The following is a 10,083-nucleotide window of genomic DNA, read 5'->3' on the forward strand; positions in this document are numbered from 1 at the left end:
AGAACCAGGGGCGGATCTTAAGGTATCCGTAAAGTGATATCCGCCTCACCTAGATTTGAAAAAAAAAAAATTACATTAAAATCTTTTTTTTTTTTACTAAAAATAAAGTTTTTTTAGTATTTATACCCGTTATTAGTTTTAACGCTGTTGAAGGAGGGTTCAAATTCCGCCATGCTAGACTAACATAAAATTTTATGATATAAACTAGGAAAAGTGATTAACGCCTGGTTGTCATCTCTCTCACACACATTAAAATCCCCATATATATTCCTTTTGTGTATATATATTTTAGAAGATAAAATTTAATATAATATTCTTTCCAAATCACTCTTCTCATCTCTAATTCCTTAATTCCATTAAGTTTACATCATCAATCCAAACCCTGTTTATCAAAACAAAAACAGTCGGGATGACAATGATGAGCAACAACGTTAGCAATGCCGGAACATTACTTGTGGGACCATTCGGAGATACGACGTTGACCAAAGTCTTCGTCGGCGGATTAGCATGGGAGACTCCCAAAGAAGCTATGAGAGACCACTTCGAAAAATACGGCGATATTCTCGAAGCCGTTATTATCTCCGACAAAACTACTGGTCGATCCAAAGGCTATGGATTTGTACGTACTCTACTTATCATACACCTTCACGTACCATATCAATTCCCTCTTAGTTGCTTTTCGAAAAAAAAAAAAAAAAAAAAAATTCCCTCTTAGTTACTCAAACTTATATTTCTTATTGTGTATTACTAGGTTACGTTTAAGGATCCAGAATCCGCTAAAAAAGCTTGCGAGGATCCGACACCCGTGATTAACGGCCGCCGTGCAAACTGTAACCTCGCTTCACTCGGCGCACGCCGTCAAAGATCGTTCAATGTTGTCCCGCCGTCACCGCCGCCGCCACATCAGCAAACAGGTTTTTAATTTTAATTTTTCTATATGATCACAAATCACAATCGAAGGTAGAATTTTAATTAGGCATGAGGTACAAATAAGTAATGCGTGTTTTTTATATTTGATAAAATTGTAGTACCGAATGTGATTGTGGGACCAAGATCTGGTGGGGCGATTACACCACATACGAGTCACGTGCAGTGGTATTATCCACCAACGCCAACACCGGCGGCTTCATCATATCACCACCACCATCACCACCAGGCTGCCGTTCCTTATTACGGCTATGCTCCGGCGACTTATGTGGCTGCAGCTGATGTCAGTTACAATCATGTAAGTGGATCCAGATCAGTTATAACTCACATGCATTTGTCCCCATGAATGTGCACACAACCATTTTTTACAATATTGGAATCTTATTTATTATTCATCAAAAGTTTATAAAAATGGTAGTGGCAATTTAATTCTTTTGATTATTTTGGTATATCTTAATAAAAGTAGAAACATCTTTATTACTATGTATATCGTATTGATATATTTTTGTATGGTAGTTATATATAATTTGAGTTTAATGTCACGGACTTATCTCGATAAGCTCACGTGCGGCACTTAGTCTCTACTAAGTCAGCCTTTCTCGGACCTTATAACGATTCAAGTAACCAAAAGAGAAAATATTATAGAACAAGTGGAATTGAAGAAAATAATTATATTGCTTGAGAATGCTTTACAAGAGAGAATGTTTGAGATTTGAGGTGTGGTGTGCCAAATGAGACCACCCCTATTTATACTACTTCTAACACAAAATGGATGGCTAAGATTAATCTAAATCAATGGTTAGGATCTAAGTACTAGAAACTTCAAGTATATACATGGAGATAGATGTTTCCATGAACATTCCATACCATTCCATGGAAGAACTCATGGGAAAGTTCTAGGGAGCTTCCATGATGTTCTTGGGCCTTCCATGAAATTCTTGGGTTAAAACCCTTAATTGGGTCATAATCTTAGTGGGTTGGGCCACAAACTTATTGGGTTGTGACATTCTCCCCCACCTAAGCTCGCGACGTCCTCGTCGTGTGATCCTCGTGATACTTCTTGATTTTGTCTGTGAACTGCCACAATAAGTCTTCGGCTTCCCAGCTTGCTTCACTATCGGGCAAGTTACGCCACTTAACCAGGTATTCTCTATAGCTCGGCACACCTCGTCTCCGTACCGTTCGATGCAACAAGATATCTTCCACTTCACGATCGAACGAAGTCGCAACTGCCATTGGTGTTCGTTTGGAAACTCCTCGTTCTGGGTCTTCCTCGTCCCCATGATAAGGTTTTAGAAAACTTACGTGGAAGACTGGATGAATCTTTAATTTGGGCGGTAGTTGAACTCGATAAGATACATTCCCAACACGTCCAATTACCGGGAATGGGCCTTCATATCTCCGGATCAATCCTTTGTGCACCTTCCTAAATGTTTTGAATTGTTGAGGTAAAAGCTTCACCATCACTTGGTCCCCAACTTTGAACTCAACATGTCGTCTTTTCTCATCCGCCCATTTCTTCATTTTCTTGGCCGCCTTATCTAGTGATGCTCGAGCCAAGTCGGCTTGTTCGTGCCACTCCTTCATCGTTCTATAAGCGGCTGGGCTGCTTCCATCATATGAAGCGGCCAAAGCATTCGGGGTCAAAGGTTGGCGTCCTGTCACCAACTCAAAAGGACTCTTCCCCGTGGACTCACTCCTTTGCATGTTATAAGAGAACTGAGCAATATCAAGAAGCTTAGCCCAATCATGTTGATTTGCACTTACATAGTGTCGAAGATAGAGCTCCAATAGTGCATTCACCCTTTCCGTCTGTCCGTCTGTTTGGGGATGAAAACTCGTGGAGAAATTCAAGTCCGTCCCCATGATCTTGAACAACTCCGTCCAAAAACGCCCTGTGAACCTCGGATCTCGATCACTTACTATCACATGCGGTATCCCCCAATACTTCACCACATTCTTGAAAAATAGTTTTGCGGTTTCATCCGCGGTAACTTCGGATGATGCGGCTATGAAGGTACCATACTTAGAAAACCGGTCTACCACGACTATAATACTCCCACACCCTTCCGACTTAGGTAAGCAAGTAATGAAGTCCATGGAAACACTCTCCCATGGTCCTTTCGGTGTAGGTAGCGGCTGTAATAGTCCTCCTGGTTGGCGTTGCTCTATCTTATCTTGTTGGCATATTAGGCATGTTCGCACGTACGTCTCTACGTCGTCTTCCATCCTTGGCCAATAATAAGTGCCTTCTACTAATGCCAGTGTCCTCTTAATACCTGGATGACCCGCCCACTTTGAATCATGACACTCCTTCAAGATTGTCCGTCTAAGATCACCCCACTTAGGCACATATAACCGGTCTCCTTTGGTGAATAATAGATCACCCTTGAGCCAAAACCTTCGCGTTTTCCCATCTCGAGCCAATCCAACAAGGTTTTTGGCTATAGGATCATGCTCTAATCCCTCCTTTATACGATCTTGAAGGAAGAATTGTGGTTTTGTGATCACTGCAAACTCCGTCTTACGACTTAGGGCATCAGCTACCACCTTGGCCTTCCCAGACTTATACTCCAACACATAGTCAAATTCGGCTAGGAAGTCTTGCCAACGAGCTTGTTTGGGACTCAACTTCTTTTGGGTTTGAAAATAACTCGTTGCCACATTATCCGTCTTGATCACGAACCTTGATCCCAAAAGATAATACCTCCATGTCCTCAAACAATGAACCACCGCCGTCATCTCCTTCTCCTGCACAGTGTACTTCCTTTCCGCCTCGTTAAGTTTCCGGCTTTCGAATGCGATCGGGTGACCCTCTTGCATTAGAACTCCTCCAATAGCAAAGTCCGATGCGTCTGTGTGTAACTCGAACGGAATGGTCACATCCGGAAGTCTCAACACCGGTTCTTCCATGACCGCTCCTTTCAACTCTTCAAATGCTGCTTGACATGTCTCATCCCACAACCAAGCTTTGTTCTTCTTTAACAATTCTGTCAATGGAGCCGCTTTCGCCGAGTATCCCTTGATAAAACGACGATAGTAGTTTACTAAACCAAGGAAAGATCGTAAATCAGTCACCTTCGTTGGTGCCTCCCACTCTTGAATTGCCTTGACCTTAGCCCCATCCATGAGTAACTTCCCATTTTTAATTCTATGTCCAAGAAAATCCACCTCCTCTAATCCGAATGAACATTTCTCTAGCTTCACATACAACTCGTTGTCCCTTAGTACTTGAAATACTTGCTTCAAGTGCCTCACATGATCTTCCATGGTGTCGCTATACACGACTATGTCATCCAAGTACACCACGACAAACTTGTCGAGGAACGGGTGAAATAATTTGTTCATCAAAGTACAAAATGTGGCAGGGGCATTGGTTAAACCAAAGGGCATGACTAGGAATTCATAAGCGCCATACCTCGTCACGCATGTGGTCTTAGCCTCATCTCCTTCGGCAATTCGGACTTGATAATATCCCGATCTCAAGTCTAACTTGGAGAAGTATCTCGCCTTCCCAAGTTGATCGAACAAATCAGCAATAAGTGGGATTGGGTATTTGTTCTTGATAGTTACCTTGTTGAGTGCCCGGTAATCTATACACATCCGCAAGGACCCATCCTTCTTTCTTTGAAATAGCACCGGAGCACCATACGGGGATTTTGACGGTCGGATGTATCCCGCATCCAGCAACTCCTTGAGTTGTCTTCGCAACTCCTCTAACTCGGGTGGTGGCATTCGGTATGGGGCTTTGGAAGGTGGTTTTGATCCTGGCTCCAACTCGATCGCATGGTCAACCTCCCTCCTAGGTGGTAACTTCTTTGGTAACTCCTTGGGCATGACATCCTTGAACTCATTGAGGACCTTCTCAATCTCCTTGGGTACCTCTAGTTTTACCTTATCTTCGACCGTCTCTTGCTTTGCTACCGCTAAATAGCATGTCTCATTCTTATTGTACCCCTTCTTGAATTGCATGGCCGAAAGTGACTTGGATGCACTCTTGCTTCCACGTTCGGTTGACACCATACAAGTCTTCTCACCATCCAAGATACACAGTGAATTAGCAAACGGCATAGGGAAACCGCGTACCTTATCTAGGAACTCCATCCCAAGTACTAACTTAAAGTCGTCCATAGGCACGACTGAGAGATCAATCATTCCTTCCCATTCTCCAATCTTCACATATACGTCTTTAGCCACCCCACTAATCGGTCTGGCACTCGTGTTCACCGTCTTCATCATGCCACTCTCTTTTGTTTCCTTAAGTCCTAGCCTTTTGGCTTCATCAGTGGAGATAAAGTTATGAGTTGCTCCCGTATCCACCAAAGCTCGTACCCGATCTCCACAAATGTTAATATCTACGAATTGGAGTCCTTTAGCCACTACCTTGGGTATCTCCGTCTTGGCCTTGATTGCGTTGAGGATATGCATTGATCCTATGCACCGCTCCTCATCCTGACAACCCGCCTTTTGAGCTTCCATAGCATGAAGGCTAGCTTTCTTCGGACAATCTCGGGCTCTATGCGGTCCATCACATATGAAACATCCATCATTCTTGTAAGAAGTTTTTATGCTCTTGTTATTCCCGGTTGGTGGCTTACGTGTATTATCATTCCTTGATTGGGCGGGCTTATCTCCCCCACCTTTCTCATGGCTCACCTTCTTATCTTTTGACTTGAACGAATCTTTCCTATTAGCATGATCGACTAGTGCCTCCGCTTGAGCAATTGCGGTGGCAAGGTCTTGGACTCCTCGTCTCTCCAACTCCGTTTTAGCCCAAGGTTGCAAACCATCGAGAAAATAGAAGAGGAGAATATCATCGGGAATATTTGGGACCTCCAGGCTAAGGTTCGTGAATTCTTTAATATACTCCCGAATCGTCCCGGAATGATGTAATTTACGTAGACGACTCATCGCATCCTTTTGAGCATTCTTGGGGTAGAATTGATTCTTAAGTTCAGTAAGGAAATCATCCCAAGTATCAATAGTAACCGTACCTTTCTCGATATCTCCATATCGACGACGCCACCATAACGCTGCGGTATCCTTCAGGTAACGGGTTGCCGTCTTGATCTTCATTGCATCATCCACTATGTTGACTCCCTCCAAGTATTGTTCCATCTCCCATATAAAATCATCAACCGCTCGGGCTTCCCGCTTCCCCATGAACGGTGACGGCTTGGGAACGTCCACCTTCGGATCATTGCATCCAGTGTTGCTACCCCCACTAGCCATGAATCTCAAACAAGAGTTCATGTTGGTTTGTAAATCCACGAGGCGTTGGTGAATAGTGGAGACCTCCCCCTCCATTTCGCCTCGCAACTTCGTAATCTCACCCATGAGCATACCCCTTAAGTCATGGATCTCACGTCGCATGTCAACGTCTAGCACGTTGATTGCACTCTTGCAATCATCTTTCAATTCGTCAAAGTCCCCGTCCAAACCATCCAAACGTTGGTGGACGTCTTCGACCTTTGCTTTCACGTCGTCCATGGATGTCTCTACATCCATGATCCTCTTGTCCAAGTTTGCGACAAAGTCTTTGGACATACCTCGGTTCTTCTTGGCTCCTTGTCGAGTCTCTACCCGACCACGAGTCTCATCACCCATCACACCACTTGTTGCGCTCACATTCTTCTCGGTCTCGGTTGCCATCTCCTTGAATCGACCTTGCTCTTGATACCAAATGTCACGGACTTATCTCGATAAGCTCACGTGCGGCACTTAGTCTCTACTAAGTCAGCCTTTCTCGGACCTTATAACGATTCAAGTAACCAAAAGAGAAAATATTATAGAACAAGTGGAATTGAAGAAAATAATTATATTGCTTGAGAATGCTTTACAAGAGAGAATGTTTGAGATTTGAGGTGTGGTGTGCCAAATGAGACCACCCCTATTTATACTACTTCTAACACAAAATGGATGGCTAAGATTAATCTAAATCAATGGTTAGGATCTAAGTACTAGAAACTTCAAGTATATACATGGAGATAGATGTTTCCATGAACATTCCATACCATTCCATGGAAGAACTCATGGGAAAGTTCTAGGGAGCTTCCATGATGTTCTTGGGCCTTCCATGAAATTCTTGGGTTAAAACCCTTAATTGGGTCATAATCTTAGTGGGTTGGGCCACAAACTTATTGGGTTGTGACATTAAGCTAGGTTACGTTTTAAAAACTAAATTATTTAATACGTTCTTGATGCTATAAATTTATTTTCTTTATCAACAAATAAAATTTAAATGAAGATAATGATGTCATACATTGTAATTGAAAAACACATTGCTTTTCAAAAAAAAAAAAGAATTTGAAAAACACATAAAATCAAACTCTTTGTTTTTTTTATGAATTGTTACATAAAAAATATCGTATCTAAATCTAAATTCAAATGTGGAAGACATTCCTAATACATTGAATAACATCATATATGTTATAGGACATAGTTTAAAAACTTATTATAATAGCAAAATATATTGACAATCGTATAACGTATGATTGATAATTTTATGCTAAAATCAAATTAACCCGTATATACAAGTTTAAAAACTAGTTTTAACGCGTATAATTGATGTCTAATTTTGATCAAAATTATTTTCCTAAAATTGTAAGTGTTTTCGGTATATCTATAATAATAGGTACAAATGTTTTCATACAGATAATTATAAGTTGTATAATTGAGGACGGTTTTAATTTGGTTGGAAGTTCTTTTAGCTTAACATTTTTTTTTTATATAATTTTTGATTTGGAACATATACAGAAACTAGGGTATACGAGTGGGCCCTACATGAGTGGAGGACACTACTCGCATCATGTGTATCCAAGTCAAGCAACAGTGGGCTCGCACACATTTATGCCAATGTATCCTATGTATCAATATCATCAATCTCAAGCAATGGGCCTACCAGCCCAATTCTTTTGTGGGCCAACATCTGCTGGCCTAATGTCTGCTGTTCCTGCTATTTATTCAAAGCCCACGCAAATTGCTCCATCACCAGGTATATATTTTTATCTATTTTCAGATACTATTTGATTTTAAGAATCTGAGAAGTGAAATCAACTTGTTTCATATTTGAATATTTAATGGTTTGGTTGCACATGGCAACATTTATATTTATCATTTATAACAGTTCCAATTTATATGCATTCAATGATACCATTAAACAGAATTCACAACATATCTATTAATTATTTACCCATATTGAAGTTTACATTTAACCCGTTATTTTGATTATTAAAAAGGGATTTTATAACTTAATAAATATAAATATATAATATATAATATATATACAAGTTTTTTTTTAATGTTTAGAGGATACTAGAAGTGATTGACATTATGTTAAATCTAATGTTTGGAAGGTAATTACAGAATATATTACATATATTGTTTTGTCAAATTTTTATTAAATTAACTTCACATGTGAATATGCTCCTTTTAGATATCATGTTTTTGACCATTTTGCCAGTAGGGTTTGTGGCATGATCACATGGTTTCTGAAGATAATAATATTTGCTCACACATGGGCCATCTAAAAGCTTCATAATCCATCATCTTTTACATAAATGCATAAATGGTCCCTTCATTGATTGTACTCAATGCAAAATCACAACCATTCCCATTTCAAAATTCCCTATGATGATCCTTCATTATTCATAAAAAATACCTCAATGTCAGTCTATAAATGGTAAAAAGACCAAAAGTAGTTAAGGGTTTCATTTTGGGTTCACTTTGGAATGAACTATCAAAGGTACTAGTATTAAAGGGTTGTAACTGTTTTGGATTTATTTTATTGTAATAAAATGTGACACATGATTAAATATTATGGTGTTTGGAAATGAGAACTAGTAGTAATGATAAAAGTACAGTTTGTTTGGCTGTTGAATAGGTACAGCTGGAGGAAAGGGAACAAGCTTTAACAAAAGTGGCTAAAGTGGCAAATAACTAAAGAGGAGGGGAGTAAAGTGGCTTTTCAGAACAACATTATTTTATTTGGTCTGCAATGGCCTCTTCTTTCTTTCGTTTACATTTTATTCTACTCTAATTCATATGATTTTTTCTATTGATTTAACTCATTATTAATTAATTTATTATTATTATTATAAATTTTATTCTCATTATATAGGGATTATCTGTAGATTAGATTCATTTATTCTTCACCGTTTCATCTAACTTGTATCTTAACTTGAGATGCAAACATTTTTAAATAGCAATTATTTTAATGCAAAAATCGGACCAAATTTTGTGTTATCACACTTTATGTATCATTTTGTGAATGGTATATAATTACAATAAATAATATTAATGTTAACTATTTTTTTTAGGAAAGCCAACTTTTAATTATAATAAAACACTAAACAAAGACAATCACCGAAACAACAAAAAAACACAACGCCAACTAAATATAAATAAAATTACCTACATCGTTATGACACTAAAGTTTTTGGATTATCTTTCTATGTTTCAAAACCGCCTTAAATCACCTTTATTCTAGACGATAGCCATAGATGGGAGAGGACCCGTAAGCTAACCATTACGTCTTCATTTTCAACAAACATTCTATCATCGTGTGCGTTTACAAACAACTTTTGAATAAGAGAGAGAATGCATAATTGAACTAGAAATTACTATTTTCATATGGCTTTCTTGAACATTGGTCAGGGTTAGGCTTTCTTGAACATTGGTCAGGGTTATCAATGAAGCACCTCCCTAAACATTAAAGCTCCAAGGGTGTGTTTTGATGAAAATAACTGAAATTGAAGTTTGTCACACCTCTAAATGGGACCAGGGGTAATTGTGACTTACCAATACCAATACACAATGTAACATCCCGTTTTTCCCGTACGTATTGAAAGGTACATACTTAATCATTTGTACGTTTATAACTCGTTAGCTTATGTGTAAATGTATGAATATACGTATAGATATATATAAATGTATACTTGATAATGTGTGCATATGCACGTCTATATGTGGGTTTTGTTAGCGTTAAGTCTTGTGAGACTATTGTTGAAGGCTAGGTGAAAATAGGAAGCGAGTTTGGAATGTACAAAATTAAATTAAGTCGAAACTTGTTTATGATGGTCGAACTGTTCAGATGCAGTCTTATGCCGCGCCGAGACAAATGGGTCCGCGCCGCGGCATTGCAAGCAAACCAGGATC

At 39.3% G+C, this 10,083-nt stretch overlaps 1 protein-coding gene across 2 annotated transcripts; it reads left to right on the top strand.

Moving 5' to 3' along the window:
* Window positions 1-409: 409 nt before the first annotated feature.
* On the top strand, window positions 410-8,902 carry LOC139895911 (probable RNA-binding protein ARP1). 2 transcript variants are annotated; one of them, XM_071878457.1, is made up of 5 exons: window positions 410-619; window positions 752-914; window positions 1,029-1,225; window positions 7,684-7,921; window positions 8,790-8,902. In XM_071878457.1, the coding sequence occupies exons 1-5, from the start codon at window positions 410-412 to the stop codon at window positions 8,807-8,809; spliced, it is 828 nt and encodes a 275-aa protein (XP_071734558.1). In that variant the 3' UTR covers window positions 8,810-8,902. The 2 variants fall into 2 exon arrangements, with proteins under 2 accessions (XP_071734558.1, XP_071734557.1); XM_071878456.1 differs by having other exon boundaries at window positions 8,810-8,890.
* Window positions 8,903-10,083: the final 1,181 nt, after the last annotated feature.

This window comes from Rutidosis leptorrhynchoides, chromosome 3, assembly GCF_046630445.1.
Source record: "Rutidosis leptorrhynchoides isolate AG116_Rl617_1_P2 chromosome 3, CSIRO_AGI_Rlap_v1, whole genome shotgun sequence".
Classification (NCBI taxonomy): Eukaryota; Viridiplantae; Streptophyta; class Magnoliopsida; order Asterales; family Asteraceae; genus Rutidosis; species Rutidosis leptorrhynchoides.